Here is a 17776-nt window from a genome sequence, read left to right as displayed (position 1 = left end):
ACCCTCATTCTCAGGGGCGATAAACACTATATTCTGCTTCAATCACTTTCCTGGGGAGTCACACCAGCGACTGGGAGTGTGATGCTTCCCTTATGTGGTTTTAATTTCCATTTCAATGAACTGAGCAAGAATCATTAACAATCTGCTTCATTTTATTGTGCGGAACCTGTGGTCATTAAAGCGCATCTGCTCCTTGTTCTTGTACATTTAAGCTTTCAGAGTTAATAATGTGTGTGTGCCTTGCTATAAGCTAGGCAATGCACCAGGCTATACATGCCTTATGTGTCTTGCTATAGGCTGGGCAATACGTTTTAGGCTATATATGTACATATATATATATATATATATAGCCTATATATACGTATAGCCATATATACGTATAGCCCATATATATACTGTATAGGCTATACGTTTCTGCAGGCTAGCATCATTTTATGGTCTTTTCTTATCCATTGCTTTCTCGTCATCTGGTCCATCTTGTGTTGTTTCGTCAGATGTCAGCACGTGTCATCCCTGCTGCATTCACCTCTCCGTTCAACCATCTCAGCTGTTTTATCATTGTCTCTTCTCATTTTTTACTGAACCAATCTTTGCTGTTGTATTTCACTGGGCACCATCTCTTCCCCTCTCGCTACATCGGAGTCATGGCTGGCAGGAGTCTTGCATCGTAATCTTTTGTCCACAGGCCTTGAGTTTGCCGTGCATTCTTTTCTGCCATCCTCATTATCTCTGGCACCTCATCTCCAATGTATTGACTTTAGTGTTGGTTCTGCCATATTTCACTTTCATATCTAATCCTCGCCACTGTAATAGTGAGAGACTCATGCCCCTGTCCCACTTACCCGAGTTACTCACGAACTCTCCCGAGTTTTCCCCTTGCTTCAAACCCGGAGAATGTCCGTAGTGAGTCCGTAGGAGTGTGTAGATGTTTCGTAGCGGCTCGTAATGCCACCCGTGGGTACCCGGGGCATCAGGTAAGTCGGGACGTTTTTTCAGCACGTTGAAAAATGTCCAAGAGTAAAAAAAATAGCCCCTAGTACCTAGGGCTGGCTATTACCGTAGTTCTCCGAGATTGAATCAAGGGGAAAACTCGGGAGAATTCGTGAGTAACTCGGGTAAGTGGGACACGTATGATGTGCAGTGTCTTTTCCGATATCATTTGAGTATTCTCTTACTACAGTTTAGATGACATTCTTGCTTCCAAAATAAGGTGACAGTGTTCAGAAATGGATGCAACTAAGAAGGTTATGGTATGGTATGATATGGCACTTTATTTGTCACGTGTGTCGAGGTACAGTTCAGTACAAGTATCACTATGCATAAACACTTAGGTACATACAATATTAGATAAGCATCTCAGATACAGCACAAGTGTACAGCAGTCGTACACAGTATGCAGTATGCAGAGTATACAGGAGACAATATACAGAGTCGCCAGTTTGGCACCATTTTCAAGTCCCAGTTGTTGTAAGGGCAGGGATCTTGATCTGACCATGAAGGCCCGTTGCCCTGGCAACATTGCAGAGTCGGCCTGGCCAAACGTGGTGTCCTCCGCCACTGCTCCACCGCTGTAGGCCGCCTGTAGTCCACGTGCTCAGCGGCGCCCAGTCCAGCCGAGCCACAAGCAGCTGCAGGGCGACAAGAACCATTTGAGCCACTTTGATTCTGCGTAATGAACTAGTCATTAACTGCGGCGTGCCTTCTGTCAAATTATTTGCTTGAGAATAAAAATATAATTATCCCCGTTTTGTAGAAACCTTAAATGATATGAAGCTGGAATTAGCATGAGCAATAATGAGAATCTTTCATTGAAAGAGCTAATAGTCAAATCTAATATTGTTTACAAAATGGAGTTGTTCTTCTACAAAAGCATGGTCTAGTCGAACAAAAGAATGGCTCGGTGCCAAGTCTGAAAGACTTTGCAAATTATATGGAACACAATATGGAGGACAGGATGTCTTTTTAATAAAGACATTAAGATGGAAACCTGCGTAATAGCATGTGGTTCTTTCAAGGCCATAAAGAAGCCAAGATTGAAAAAATAGCTGATGCCCCAGTGATAAGTAATAACTTGATATTGGATGGGCTTGTTTTGGACCCAGCTTTTCCTATATTCTGAAAGGCTATAGAATCTTTCAGTCATGCCATATTCAGACTTGGTAGGAGTGTTTTACTGATAAGAAAAATGTATAATTGTGCTAACTTACCTTTGTTCTGTGAGTGGAGCCCGAGTAGCACTGAGCAACTTGTGTGCTCTTTGTAGATCTTGCCACTCCCGTCTGACAAATTGATTAAAGATTGGCTTGGTTTACCTTTAACCAGTTTGTTGTTGTTTGCATTTAAGAAATGAAGTTTGACACTGTGTCTGAATAAAGTGTGCATTATCATGGGTCATATCAATGATAATTGAACACAGTTTGAATATTCCATATCTCACAGACAGAACTGATGGATGCCGTCTCATTAAATTGGCACCGGATTGATAAAGACGTACAACGCTGCGATAGAAATTATTGGTATTTTACTACAATCAACCTTGAAAGACTAAAGAGTATAATGTGCAGGTAAGGATTGATTGAAAGATACTGCATGGAAACAGGCCCTTCGGTCCACCAAACCATGCCGACCATCGATCACCATTCGCATCCACTCCCTACGCACCTGGGGCAATTTACAGAGGGCCAATTAACCTATAAACTTGCACGTCTTTGGGATGTGGGAGGAAACCGGAGCACCCGGGTTAAACCCACGTGATCACAGGGAGAACGTGCAAACTCCACACAGACAGGGCCAGAGGTCAGGATCGAACCCAGGTCTCTGGCGCTGAGAGGCAACTGCATCACTTAGCTTCCCGAATTTGAATTTCATTCTGGATTTTAATAATTCTGGATGTTAACATAGATCTGAATTGCATTCCACTGCCAGCTATGAAATCAGTGTCTAATCTTGTTTGAAAGCTGATCCGTATTTGAGCCGCTTTTGAGCAGTTTTGGACGCCGTATCTGAGGAAGGATGTGTTGGCGTTGGTGAGGGTCCAGAGGAGGTTTACAAGAATGATGATTGGATTAACATTTGATGAACGTTTGATGGCACTGGGCCTCTACTCGCTGGAGTTTAGAAGAATGAGGGGGGATCACATTGAAACTTACCGAATAGTGAAAGGCCTGGATAGAGTGGATGTGGAGAGGATGTTTTCAGTAGTGGGAAAGTCTAAGACCAGAAGGCACAGCCTCAGAATAAAAACCTTTAGAAAGGATATGAGGAATTTATTTAGTCAGAGGGTGGTGAATCTGTGGAATTCATTGCCACATACTAGACTGTATATAAAGTATTATGTTCAATTCTGAGAGGTAACTTTTTCTCGCAAAGAGTGGTGGGTGTATGGAGTGAGTGGCCAGAGGAGGGAGTTGAGGCTGGGACTATCCCAGCATTTAAGAAACAATTAGACAGGCTTAGAGGGATATCGGCCAAATGCGGGCAGGTGGTACTAGTGTGGATGGGACATATGGGCAAGTTGGGCCGAAGGGCCTGTTTCCACACTGAATGGCTCAATCGCTCGATGTTGCCACAAAGGCCAAGTCATTGGGTATTTTTAAGGCCAATTATTGATTATTACAGGTATCAGGGGTTATGAGACGAAGGCAGGAGAATGGGGTTGAAGATAGTTCAGCATGGCAATGGAGACTCAATGGGCTGAATGGCCTAATTCTACTCCTATGACTGATGGATGCTTGTCTCTCCCTTGCAGCTATGTGTGGGAACACCTGGAGGTGGGCTACGTCCAGGGCATGTGTGACCTCTTGGCACCACTAATGGTGATTATGGACAGTGGTAAGTAAACTCACTTGACAAATAACATCACAGCCTGAATAAAGGAGAAGATTTTCTCCACACTCAAAGATTGGTGGGATCAGGAGCTCTCTCCGTGAAAGACTACTGCCCGCAAAAAACAACACGGCATTTTGAAAGGTTCCTTGGTGGGGACTTGATGTGATGTTATCTGCAGACGCAGGGAAGTGGAATGAAGCTGAAGGCTGTTTTATCAGTTCGATTGGACACAAGAGGCAAAATGACCACAGTCAAATTGAGTTTATTGTCCTATGCTCAGTTACTGTATAGTATAGCTACAATGAAAATCTTGCTTGTGGGTGCACCCCAAGCGCGCAGACTCAGATAACGCACAAAAACGTAAATTGCACGCACATTGCACACAAATCATGCGCACAGATTGTGCACAGATTTTTGAAGCCAGATTTTGCACAGTTTTGAGTTGAGTTTAGTGTATTGGCACATGTACCGAGGTACAGTGAAACGCTTCTGTCCCGCGTTAACCAGTCAGCGAAAAGACAATACATGATCACAATCCAGCCGCCCACCGATTCTGCACGCTGATTTACACGTCGATTTGTACATCGATTTTGCTCACAGATTTTTCACACACATTTCGCACGAGAGGTCTTGGCCACCGATTTTGCGCACAGGTCACACATAAACCGCACGTAAATCCTGCAAGACAGAAAACAAATCTAAACAAGACCTTGGTGCAAAACACATTTGGGAAAACCATGCCATGGTAAAGCAAGAGATGGCCTGTAGTGTTTGACTAGGGTTGTGCAGGTTGATTAGAAACCTGATGGTTGCAGGAAAGTAGCAGTTCCTGAACCTGGTGATGTGGGACATCAGGCTTTTGTACCTCCTACCTGGCTGTAGCAGTGAGCAGAGGGCATGTCCTGCATTGTGGGCATCATGGATGATAGATGGCTCCTTCTTGAGGCAGTGCCAATTGTAGATGGCCTCGATGGTGGTTTGGGGTTGGGCGTGGGGGTTGAGGGAGTGCGGTTTGGTCAGTATCATGGATTTTCTGTGATTCTGGGAGCCATAATCACTCACTCCAAAGTTGAAGATTCTTCGAGCTGGAGTCTTAAACATTCAACTTGGAAGCTGTGAATCAACATTTTTACACAGTTTGTTGAAACCAGAACAACAGGCTCAACAAATGTGTAACTGATCTAATGAGTGCTGAGCTGCATTGAAGTCATTACAACATTGTCTTTTTAAATCCACATGGTTTGTAAGACTGCCAATCCCCAGCATGATGTCCCAATCAGTTGTAAGACTGCCAATCCCAGTTGGTTTTGTGTTGCAAGATAAACAGATGTCAGGTTGTGTTTCATTATCCCAGAAAGATACTTATTACAAACCTGATTCCTCACTGCACTACCAGTGCGCTATAAAAGAGTTTTTAATCCCAAAAATCACACCTAAATGTGACCACCCTGTGCGTCTGGCCCCAGAAGAGGATCTATTATCATCTACTGCAATTATTCCACTCTTTTAAATCTCTATTTCAATTTAATTTAGTTTAGTGATACCACATGGAAGCAGAACTACAGATGCTGGTTGGAATTCTCTGCCTCAGAGGGCGATGGAGGCCGGTTCTCTGGATACTTTCAAGAGAGAGCTAGATAGGGCTCTTTAAGATAGCGGAGTCAAGGGATATTGGGGAGAAGGCAGGAATGGGGTACTGATTGGGGATGATCAGCCATGATCACATTGAATGGCGGTGCTGGCTCGAAGGGCCGAATGGCCTACTCCTGCACCCATTGTCTATTTTCTATTGTCTATTGTCTAAATCAAAGGTAGATTAAAAATGCTAGAATAACTCAGCGGGACAGGCAGCATCTCTGGAGAGAAGGAATGGGTGATGTTTCGGGTCGAGACCCTTCTTTAGACCAGGTGGAAACAGGCCTTTCAGCCCACTGACCAACGATCACCTGTACCCTAGTTCTATGTTATCCCAGTTTTGAATCCTACACATCAGGGGTAATTTACATAAACAAATTAGCCTGCATTTCTTTTGAATGTGGGAGTAAACCGGAGCACCCGGAGAAAACCCACGCAGGTCACGGGGAGAACGTACAAACTCCGTACAGATAAGTCAGGATAGAACCGGATGCCTGGCGCTGTGAGGCAGCAACTCTACCGCTGCGCCACCATGCAGCCCACATATCTGACTGGTGACAAAAACAGCCCATGGAGCCCGATACACTTGCTTGAAGGCACGTTCCAAATTCATTCTATTTGACTTAAGCGGAATTAGTTTTAAATAGGAATGTGGAGCTCTTTGCTTTCAGTAACTTAAAGCAACATTGGGGTGGCACGGTGGCACAGCGGTAGAGTTGCTGCCTTACAGCGCCACAGACCCAGGTTCGATCCTGACTACGGGCGCTGTCTGTACAGAGTTTGCACGTTCTCCCTGTGACCGCGTGGGGTTCCTCCGGGTGCTCCGGTTTCCTCCCAAACTCCAAAGACGTACAGGTTTGTAGGTTAATTGACTTGGCAAAATTGTAAATTGTCGCTGGTTGGCACGGACGCAGTGGGCCGAAGGGCCCGTTTCTGCGCTGTATCTCCAAACTACCTCTAAACTAAACTAGTGTAGACACAAAAAGCTGGAGTAACTCTGCGGGACAGGCAGCATCTCTGAAGAGAAGGAATGGGTGACGTTTTGGGTCGACCCTTCAAAATACAGGGTGATCGCTGGTCGGCGCAGACCCGGTGTGCTGAGGGGCATGTTTCCACCCTGTTTCTCTAAACTAAACTAAATTAAACAAATAATAAAAAAATTAAACCGCCCACTTTGAATAAGCCCTGAGGCTATGGAACGCTCCCAATCCAAATGCCCCTGATACCCAAGGCCAGTAGAATATGATCTGCCGCGTTAAGATTGTTGCCCTTTGCTGCTGCTTTTGTTACTGAGATAGACGCTAAAACCTGGAGTAACTCTGAGAGACAGGCAGCATCTCCGGAGAGAAGGAATGGGTGACGTTTTGGGTCGAGACTATCTTTGGTTTAAACCAGCATCTACAATTCCTTCCTACACATTTGTGACCGAGATGTTTTGTGTACCCTCTCCTCTCCAGAACCCTTGGCTTACAGCTGCTTCACTCAGCTGATGAAGAGGATGAATCAGAACTTCCCAAATGGAGGTGCCATGGACACTCACTTTGCCAACATGAGATCCTTAATACAGGTAACGGGACGGGAATGGGGGTGGGGTAAGGTTGGCCAAGTCGATGTGGGGCTGTCCTTTCCATGAAGTCAAATCCAAGGATGAAATCAAGTTGACTTATCGTTTATATCTAGGAATGTGACAATAACATCTTAATTTTGAAAATTCACCTCAACCAGACATTTGGCAAAAACTACCATTTCAAATTCCAGAAGGAAAGGAGAGTCCAAATTTAATCCTGATTAGTTAAATTGTTGACTGGTCCAGGTTCACTGTAGTAGGCAAAGGTCCAGCCATTTCTTTTTCATCCTTGGATTTGACTTGGACGTTAGCCGTCCCACTCCTCCACCACAAGAGGATTCAACTAGAGAACAGTGACCCTTATTAATGATTCACAAACTTCCCTTATGCCTTAGCTAGTGAAAGGCTTTTAAGACAGAATTAGGTTCCAGATTTGAACCGCTGCTTTATGTCAGCTTTCGAGCCTTCACAATATCACATTATTTCCAGGTTTATGAATGCCATTCTTATTAGTCTAAGTTTCTGGTCTTGCTGAACCAGTAACATAACCTCACCATCCATGTAGAGACACAAAGAACTGCAGATGCTGCAATCTTGTGTGAAAAACACAAAGTAACTCCGGGTCAAGGCAGCATCTTCAGTTTAGTTTAGTTTAGATACAATACGGAAGCAGGCCCTTCGGCCAACCGAGCCCCCGCCGACCAGTGATCCCTGCACACTAATGCTATCCTACACACACTAGGAACACTATACTCCTGCACCTATAACCATATAACCATATAACCATATAACAATTTAGAGCACGGAAACAGGCCATCTCGACCCTTCTAGTCCGTGCCGAACACATAATCTCCCCTAGTCCCATATACCTGCGCTCAGACCATAACCTTCCATTCCCTTCCCGTCCATATAACTATCCAATTTATTTTTAAATGATAAAAACGAACCTGCCTCCACCACCTTCACTGGAAGCTCATTCCACACAGCCACCACTCTCTGAGTAAAGAAGTTCCCCCTCGTGTTACCCCTAAACTTCAGTCCCTTAATTCTCAAGTCATGTCCCCTTGTTTGAATCTTCCCTACTCTCAGTGGGAAAAGCTTTTCCACGTCAACTCTGTCTATCCCTCTCATCATTTTAAAAACCTCTATCAAGTCCCCCCTTAACCTTCTGCGCTCCAAAGAATAAAGCCCTAACTTGTTCAACCTTTCTATTGTTCAACCTATTGTCTATTGTCTATTTGGTTTACCTGAACCAAATTAACCTACAAACCTGTATGTCTTTGGAGTGTGGGAGGAAACCGAAGATCCCGGGGAAAACCCACGCGGGTCATGGGGAGAAGGTACAAACTCTGTACAGACAGCATTAGTAGTCAGGATTGAACCCGCTGTAAGTCAGCCACTCTAGCACTGCACCACCGTGCCGTGCTGTGGGGGGAATGGCCATGCGGTGATTTGGGACGGGACCCTTCTTCAGGCTGACTGTGATCCTCCACATTCTTTCTAATCAGCTTCATTGCTTCTTTCAGATTTTGGACTCCGAGCTCTTTGAGCTGATGCACCAGAATGGAGACTACACCCACTTCTACTTCTGCTACCGATGGTTCCTCCTGGATTTTAAAAGAGGTAGGGAGAGGTTGAGCAGGCTTGGACCCTATTCCTTGGAGCGCAGGAGGATGAGGGGTGATCATATAGAGGTGTACAAAATCAACAGAGGAATAGATCGGGTAGACTGTGCGTCTCTTTCCCAGAGTAGGTGAATCGAGAGCCAGAGGATAGAGGGTTAAGATGAGATTTAATAGGAACCTGAGGGGTAACTTTTTCCACACAAGGGTGGCGGCTGTATGGAGCGAGCTGCTGGAAGAGGTAGTTGATGCAGGTTATCCATTTGGTGGCAAAAACGGAAAGCAGACTATTATCTAAATGGTGGCCGATTGGGAAAGGGGGAGATGCAGCGAGACCTGGGTGTCATGGTACACCAGTCATTGAAGGTAGGCATGCAGGTGCAGCAGGCAGTAAAAAAAAAGCGAATGGTATGTTAGCTTTCATTGCAAAAGGATTTGAGTATAGGAGCAGGGAGGTTCTACTGCAGTTGTACAGGGTCTTGGTGAGACCACACCTGGAGTATTGCGTACAGTTTTGGTCTCCAAATCTGAGGAAGGACATTATTGCCATAGAGGGAGTGCAGAGACGGTTCACCAGACTGATTCCTGGGATGTCAGGACTGTCTTATGAAGAAAGACTGGATAGACTTGGTTTATACTCTCTAGAATTTAGGAGATTGAGAGGGGATCTTATAGAAACGTACAAAATTCTTAAGGGGTGGGACAGGCTAGATGCAGGAAGATTTTCCCGATGTTGGGGAAGTCCAGGACAAGGGGTCACAGCTTAAGGATAAGGGGGGAAATCCTTTAGGACAGAGATGAGAAAAACAATTTTTACGCAGAGAGTGGTGAATCTCTGGAATTCTCTGCCACAGAAGGTAGTCGAGGCCAGTTCATTGGCTATATTTAAGAGGGAGTTAGATGTGGCCCTTGTGGTTAAAAGGGGATCAGAGTGTATGGAGAGAAGGCAGGTACGGGATACTGAGTTGGATGATCAGCCATGATCATATTGAATGGCGGTGCAGGCTCGAAGGGCCAAATGGCCTACTCCTGCACCTAATTTCTATGTTTCTATGTACCATTGTAATGTTTAAGAAGCATGTGGGCAGGTACATGGATGGGACAGGTTTGGAGGGATATGGGCCAAATGCAGGCAGGTGGGACTAGTGTAGATGGGACATTCGTTAACTGAAGGAATGAGATGTAACCACACTTTAAAACAAGATATTTTTCTCTTGCATCACCAACTCCGTCAAAGTCGACAGCAGGAGGCTTAACCCCGCTGGTACCAGAATTATTGATCATACTCGATGAAAACATTCTTAAAATGAGAGCCACTCACACAGTGTAGGTTATTGCATGGGGCATGGCAAAATTCAACATGGCTTCAAAATATACCAATGCAATCCTGTGATAATCAGGATTTGCCTTCTGCTCTTAAAGCACACGTCAATCGTTGCCCTTCCACCAGCTAAAAGACCGGAGCAGTTTCGGTGGGAAATCCTTCTCCTCACCTGTGTTTAAAGAGACGGACACCAGTTGTAAGAGTTGTTGGCACGGACTAACAAATGCCTGAGAATGTGATAGTGGGCACGTCACTCAGTGCAAACAGGGTACCTGTATGCAGCCAACGTAATTGAAATGCTACTACTTAGGAAAAGAAAGATAACAGATAGACCTCCAAGTTTAAACCACAATTCCTACTGGGAAAGGTACATGAGTTTGAGTTTAGTTTCTGATAACCAGTCAACGGAAAGAATGTTTAAGAAGGAACTGGAAAATCGAAGGTAGACAAAAATGCTGGAGAAACTCAGCGGGTGAGGCAGCATCTACGGAGCGAAGGGAATAGGAAACGTTTCGGGTCGAAATCCAGACTGATGTGAGGGTGGGGAGGTGGGGAAGAAGAAAGGAAGAGGAGGAGGCAGAGGGCTAGAGGGAGAGCTGAGACGGGGAGGAGATAGTAAGGACTACCTGAAATTAGAGAAGTCAATGTTCATGTTCAGTACAAACTGCCCAAGCGAAATATGAAGTGCTGCTCCTCCAATTGGAGGTTGGTCTGTGTGATGGTCTGGGCTGCGTCCACAATTCTCTGCAATTTCTTGCGGTCTAGGATGGAGCTGTGTCCCAAACCGTGCTGTGATGCATCCTGATACAATGCATTCTGCGGCGCATCTGTAGAAGTTGGTGAGAGTTGCAGGGGACATTCCCAACTTCCTAAGCCTTCTAAAGAAGTAGAGGGTTTAAGAAGGAACTGCAGATGCTGGAAAATCGAAGGTACACAAAAAAGCTGGAGAAACTCAGCGGGTGCTGCTTTTCTCCAGCTTTTTTGCGTGCCTAAAGAAGTAGAGGCGTTGGTGTGCTTGCTTGGCTGTTGCTTCAATATGGCTGGTCCAGGAGAGGTTGTTGGTGATCAAGTTTGTTGAGGCTGCAGTTCCTGCTCTACCTGGTCTCAAAGACCATTGGACAGGAGCACAATTAATCCATTCGGCCCATCGACTCTGCTCTGTCTTTCGATCATGGCTGATCTATATTTCCCTCTCAACCCCATTCTCCTGACTTCTCCCCATCACCAGACATGAAGAATGGCCACAGATACTGGATGAGCACTATCTGTCGAACTAGGCACCTGTGCAAATTCAGCATCTTATCAACTTTTTCCCAAGCAAGAGTTTGTTTTTCTGTGATTTCACTGTTTCTGTGCATCCATTATGATTAGTGATTAGTGATCGATAGGCCCTCAGACTAACTGTAACTGGGCTTTATCTTGCACTAAACAGTATTGCCTTTATCCTGTATCTGTACACTGTGGATGGCTCGATTGTAATCATATATAGTTTAGAGCTACAGATACAGGCCCTTCGGCCGGCCGACCAGCGATCCCCGCACACTAACACTATCCTCCGCACACTAGGGACAATTTACAATTTTACCAAGCCAATCAGCCTACATCCTGCAAGTCTTTGGAGTGCGGGAGGAAACCGGAGTTCCCGGAGAAATCCCCCAGGTCACGGGGAGAATGTGCAAACTCCTTACAGTCGGTGCGAATAGTCAGGTTTGAACCATGGGTTAATGGCACTGTAAAGGGCCTGTCCCACTCTCCCGACCTAATTCACGACCTTTTTCACACGTGGACATTTTTCATCAGGCTCGAAAAAAACGCCACGACCTACTTGATGCCACGAGTACCTACGACTAGCATCGCGGCCTGCTACGACCTACCCACGACCTCGTGACGACCATGCTGCGAGTATGAGTCTAGGGCAAACTCGGCAGAGGTCGTGAAAGCGGGACAGGCCCTTAAGGCAGCAACTCCACCGATGCGCCACCGTGCCTCTGTCTGGTGAACACGCAACAAAAGCGTTTCACTGTACCTCGGTACACCTGGCAATAAACTAAAACGGAAACCTTTCACTGTACCTCGGTACAATAAACTAAAACGGAAACCAAGAAATCTTTTTTTTTTAATGTCTTCAAAATAGGTGTTGTTATCGCTTACATGACTGGCAATTATCTTTCGGCACAGAGCTCTTGTATGAAGACGTCTTTGCCGTGTGGGAGGTTATCTGGGCAGCGAAGCACATCTCTTCAGAACACTTTGTCCTGTTCATTGCCTTAGCGCTGGTGGAGGTGTACCGCGAGATCATCCGAGACAACAACATGGACTTCACAGACATTATAAAGTTCTTCAATGGTGAGTTGGTAGTCTGGCGCCCTCCGTCAAGTTCACTTTCTCTATATTTTCTTTCTTTGCGCTCTTTACGAGAAGCATAGATACAGCAGACAGTCAAAACAATTTCCCCAGTATGGAAATGTCAAATACTGGAGGGGAAAGCTTTAAGGTGAGAGGGGCAAAGTTTAAAGGAGATTATCTTCTACCCAGAGGGAGGTGAGTGCTGGAACTCACCACTAGGGGTGGTGTTGGAGGCAGATATGATAGTGACTTTTGGATCGGTACGTGGGATATCCGCATGGATTATGTGCAGGCAGTTAAGAACAGGTCTTAGCCTCATGCTCAGCACAGGTATTGTGGGCCGAAGGGCCTGTACCTGCGCTGTACTATTCCACATTCTGTGGCCAGGATTTGGAGTGTCCTGGAGTAACTCAGCAGATTCGGCAGTCTCTCTGGAGAAAGGGAATAGGTGACGTTTTGGGTCGACATTCCTCTTCATACTCAGGGGAAAGGGAAACGAGGAATATAGGATGAATGAATGGAACACATGCAAAAAACAACGATGATCAATGAAAGGTGGACCCCACAATAGGGTGATAACAGGTTACATGGACCCAAACTGAACAGGTGACAGTTCGGGTCGGGATCCTTCTATAGACTGTCTCAAGATCCTGCCTCACTGATGGAAGTAAATGTGGGTTTAAGAAGGAACTGCAGATGCTGGAAAATCGAAGGTAGACATAAATGCTGGAGAAACTCAGCAGGTGAGGCAGCATTTATGGAGCGAAGGAAATAGGCGACATTTCGGGTCGAGACCAGTATCATTGGAATTTGTTGAATGAACTCGCTGGAGTTTAGAACTATGAGGGGAGACATTGAAACTTACAGAATAGTGAAAGGCATAGATAGAGTGGATGTGGAAAGGATGTTTCCACTGGTGGGAGAGTCTAGGACCAGAGGTCACAGCCTCAGAAATAAAGGGCCCTCTTTTAGAAAGAAGGTGAGGAGAAACTTCTTTAGTCAGAGGGTAGTTAATCTGTGGAACTCATTGCCATGGAGGGCTGTGGAGGCCAAGTCAGTGGATATTCCCAAAACGTCACCCATTCCTTCTCTGCAGAGATGCTGCCTGTCCCGCTGAGTTACTCCAGCTTTTTGTGTATATCTTTGATATTTTTAAGGCAGAGGTAGACACAATCTTGATTAGGACGGGTTATGGGGAGAAGGCGGGAAAATTGGATTACGTGGCAGAGATCAGCCATGATGGAATGGCAGAGTGGACTCGATGGGCCGAATGGCTTAATTCTACTCATTTTAACTTGTGAAGTTGTGACCTCATGGGCTCAGAGGGGAAAGTAAGTGTCGCTTCGTTTGTTTCAACTTTTGCTTCAGAAATGGCGGAGCGCCACGACACGCAGCAGATCCTGAGGATCGCGCGCGAGCTGGTCTACAAGGTGCAGACGCTGATCGAGAACAAGTGACGGAGCCGCGGGGCAGCTAGGAAGGCCCACGGACACACTCGACGCCCGCCCTCCAAGTGCTAACGGGAGGCCCGCCCCACCTCTCCCTCTGTGCTGTGCTGTGCTGGCTCTCCGCCCCCCGCTGCACTCGAAGCATGCCAGTGCAAGGGAACGAGTCGACCGCATCTTCCCAACCTCAAGATGCCGCACAGTGAGCAGAACCCGCACGGCTTTAATACGGAGGCCAAGAATTAGCCCAAAGAAAGTTGCGCTAATCTTTATTCCCCCCCAAACAATCATCAGTCACATTTTAGTGATGCTTTAATGTAGTTGATAAAAAAAAGAAATTTCCCTTTTACTTTGTTCACAGTCAATGTTGTCTGAGTTGTGAGTATTTACGTGTGGTTGTATTTTTAATTAATTTATTATATATTTTTTAAATCAGTGAGTGCCTAAATATTAAATGTGTGGCATTAAAAAAATATACCCCCCCCCCCGCGATCCGCATTATAGTCCCTTGCCCAGGGACTAACGGACAGGTATAAGCTGGAAATAAATGGGGGTCTCATTTCTCCAATTTGTCATGTGTGAATTGGTAGCGATTTTTAACTCCTCAACATGGAACTGAATTGGATGGACCACTGTACATTTAATACTTTTCAAAAGCAGATCTGATCTTATAGACTATTTTAGCATGTTTGCAATGAGAGTTACAGATATTTTAAATATATTGAAAAATGTTGCCAATAACTCGATGTTCTGTGGTTCTATATGTTTCTGTACTACTACTTTCTAGTATTGAATATTCCCCAAATACTGGGAATTCATTTCCACTCGCACAGTATTTGCTCATTCTGAAGCAGGGCGTCAGATGGTTCACTCCCTCCGAATGTGTTTTGAGTGGGGTCATGTTTCGGTGCGTGTAGATAGCTGACCTGGTGGGGTGGTGGTACTGACCTTCCCCTTCCCTCCACACGCATGCACTGTGATCTCAATGGGGGCCGGACTGTCATTGCAAGTCCAAGCTCTGGGCTTCTCCAGAAGAGGGGGGTCAGGAACTGTGCCACAAGATTTGGGGAGAATCGGGTCAACGGCTCTGCCAATTTGTCCTCTCCTGCGTCTCCTCTTGTTGCAACGCCTCATCTTTGGAACCAACTCCTTCCTAAACCTCCAAGTGTTAAAAGTGGCAAAAATAACCCAAAACTGATATTTTTTTCTGATCTATCTGAACTCAGTTTAGTTTAATTTGGAGATTTAGATCTCCAGACTAAACTGTGATAGAGATTAGAGATAGTTTAGCTACTTGGTCATATAAAATCTTTCAGTACAAAAGGCCAAGTCATTGGGTGATTTGAATGCGGAGGTTGACAGATTCTTGATTGGTAAGGGCGCCAAGGGTGACAGGGAGAAGGCAGGAGAATGGGGTTGGGAGGGAAAGATTGAATGGCGGAGTAGACTCGCTGGGCCAAACGGCCTAACTCTGCTCCCAGAACTTATGAACTTATGAAGAGTAGATGGATCCTGAATTCAATTCGTGTTCGTCAGAGATGTGCACTATACAACTTTATTTAGAGTTTGTTTCCTTTTCAAATTATCCCCCATGCAGTCCATTACTGAAGTCATTGAGTGTCTTCTGAGGAATGGCACGTGACTGCTTGGAGAATGAACAATTCCCACTTGTCCACACAAGTTCTCAAAGCTGGCAGGTTGGTCAACAATGGGGTGGTTGGGTCTTTCGTTGCCATCCATTCCAGCTGGGGAGACAGTCAGGCATTCCCCTCTACCCATTACAAAAACGTTTAGTCCAATCACCAGACTCACAGCCCAGCCCTGGCCAAGGTGGACTACCTGACCATAGAGCGGGTAGATTGGAACTTTCTGATCTATGTTGGTGAGTCATTCATCAAATAGAGAAAGAGAGAGAGTGTTCAAGTGTAGACACAAAATGCTGTAGTAACTCAGGCGGCATCTCTGGTTGACGTTTCTGGTTGAGACCCGTCTTCAGACACAAAAGTAAAGATATGGGGTGGGGGGCCTGGAAAACGGAAATCATTGATGAGACAAAGCGCATGTGAGGTGACTTGGATATAGGTCGGGAGGGATTGGACCAGGGGGGGTATCGTCGATGGAGTCGAGGTATGTGGAAATGAATTCAGTGGGACAGCAGCAGGCTGTATATTTTATTTCTTCAGACTGAGAGTCAGGGGAGAGGGAAACGAGAGATGTGGAAGAGACATGGAAGGATAAGGTGTGAAACCGAGAGATCAACGGGGAACGAAGATGAAGGAAATTGGGGAAGCTGACAACGAGGCGTACAAAGTAAAATATAATCAGGAGGATAGTCAAACTAGTTGTAGAACTAGGATGGGGGAGGAGGGATAGAGAGAGAGGGAAAACAAGGGTTACTTTTGAAGTTAGAGAAGTCAATATTCATACCGCTAGGTTGTAATTAATTGTCATCTGTACCAACAACGGAACAATAACATTCTTACTTGCAGCAGCCTAACAATACACACAGATAATATTTAATAATCAATAAATTAAATGAATGAATAACCAGTGCAATAAGTGAAGTCCCAGTCCATAGAAGTAGTTACTTGCTGAGACAGTATTGTGTAGTGTTCAAGAGCCCGATGGCTATTGTGTCAAAGCTTTCCTTGAACCTGGTGGTATGATGGTGGTAGTGAGGTGAGAGCATGGCCAGGGCGGTGTGGTTTATTGATGATACTGGCTGCTTTGTTCAGGCAGCTCCTCCGATAAACCCCTTGGTTAGTAGAAAGTCCAAGCATTCGCTGCGCAAACCCATTTGCAAGCCCACGGACGGGATGTAAAGGAGTAAAGCCCCATCATTTGTCCTTCCCTACATTGTAGCTGGGATTTGTACGTCAAGATAAACTAATCTCACTTCTGATGACTGGTTCAGCGATCGTAAAGCAATAAATTATAGAATTGGGACCAACTATTTTAATGCAGCTCATGCAGAAGGAACTGCAGATGCCGGTTTACACGGAAGGTAGACACAAAATGCTGGAGTAACTCAGCGGGCCAGGCAGCATCTCTGGAGCGAAGGAATGGGTGACGTTTCGGGTCGAGACCCTTCTTCAGACTCATCATTACAGATGAAGGGATGGGGTCCTGGAAAACGGAGGTCATTGAGAGAGGAAGTGGGTGTGAGGTGTCTTGGACATAGGTCGGGAAGGATTGGACCATAGGATGGAGTCAAGGTATGTGGAAATTAATTCAGTGAGACAGGAGCAGGCAGGAACAATGGATCTGCCAAAGCAGTTCTGTTTATGGATTTTGGGGAGAAGGTAAAACCGGGCCAATCTGAAGAAGGGTCTCGACCCGAAACGTCACCCATTTCTTCTATCCAGAGATGCTGCCTGTCCCGCTGAGTTCAGCATTGTGTGTCTATCTTCAGTGTAACACATGTGGAGAAAAAGATTTGAGAGCCTGCCCAGTGAAAACAAAATAAGTGATGCATGGTTCTCATTTGCCAAGACTTTTCCATTTAATAGAAACATAATAAGTGAAGCCATTTACTTAGAGCAGTGGTTCTTAACCTGGGGGTCGTTTGGGGCGTTGCCGTGGACACAAATAAGATATCAATTTGTTGTGCCCATGTTTAGGAATCTAACAAAGGTACATACCACATACAGTATTTTGTTTGCGTACGCGCCTACTGGTGCCAAAAAGGTTAAGAACCACTGACTTCGAGGCTTCAATTTTATTTACGCCCCTTCTCAAATCTTGTGTTCTTCCCAAATTAAATTTGACATGAAACATTTTACCGCTATCAATTAAATCATCGCTGTCTAAAACCTACCTCAAGTATTCAATGAGATGTGAGTGTGATTTAATTCCTTCACCGTAAATAATGGGCTTTTTCCAAGTGTTCAGTATTACATGCACTTATAGAGTTTCAAAACTGTATTGAATTTTACCCTCTACTTTGTCAGGTGCGACTATACCTAGTATTGACGGCATTCTCTCCAATTGTCTACAAATATTAAATAGA

The 17776-nt window shown here is 45.3% G+C and overlaps 1 protein-coding gene across 4 annotated transcripts in view; it reads left to right on the top strand.

The window, feature by feature from the left end:
- LOC129710535 (small G protein signaling modulator 2-like) overlaps positions 1–17332 on the top strand; it is a 220534-nt gene extending 203202 nt beyond the window's left edge. For all 4 annotated transcript variants that reach the window (XM_055657576.1, XM_055657577.1, XM_055657575.1 and 1 more), the window contains 6 exons: positions 2440–2564; positions 3749–3831; positions 6921–7030; positions 8557–8653; positions 12155–12322; positions 13691–17332. In XM_055657576.1, the coding sequence (XP_055513551.1) occupies positions 2440–2564; positions 3749–3831; positions 6921–7030; positions 8557–8653; positions 12155–12322; positions 13691–13779 (672 nt within the window). In that variant the 3' untranslated portion in view covers positions 13780–17332. The remainder of the gene's footprint in view (positions 1–2439; positions 2565–3748; positions 3832–6920; positions 7031–8556; positions 8654–12154; positions 12323–13690) is intronic.
- The last annotated feature ends 444 nt before the right edge of the window (positions 17333–17776 follow it).

Source organism: Leucoraja erinacea, chromosome 28 (genome assembly GCF_028641065.1).
Source record: "Leucoraja erinacea ecotype New England chromosome 28, Leri_hhj_1, whole genome shotgun sequence".
Lineage (NCBI taxonomy): Eukaryota > Metazoa > Chordata > Chondrichthyes > Rajiformes > Rajidae > Leucoraja > Leucoraja erinaceus.
The sequence above is the reverse complement of the archived record's forward strand: the minus strand, read 5'-3'. Positions and strand labels throughout refer to the sequence as shown.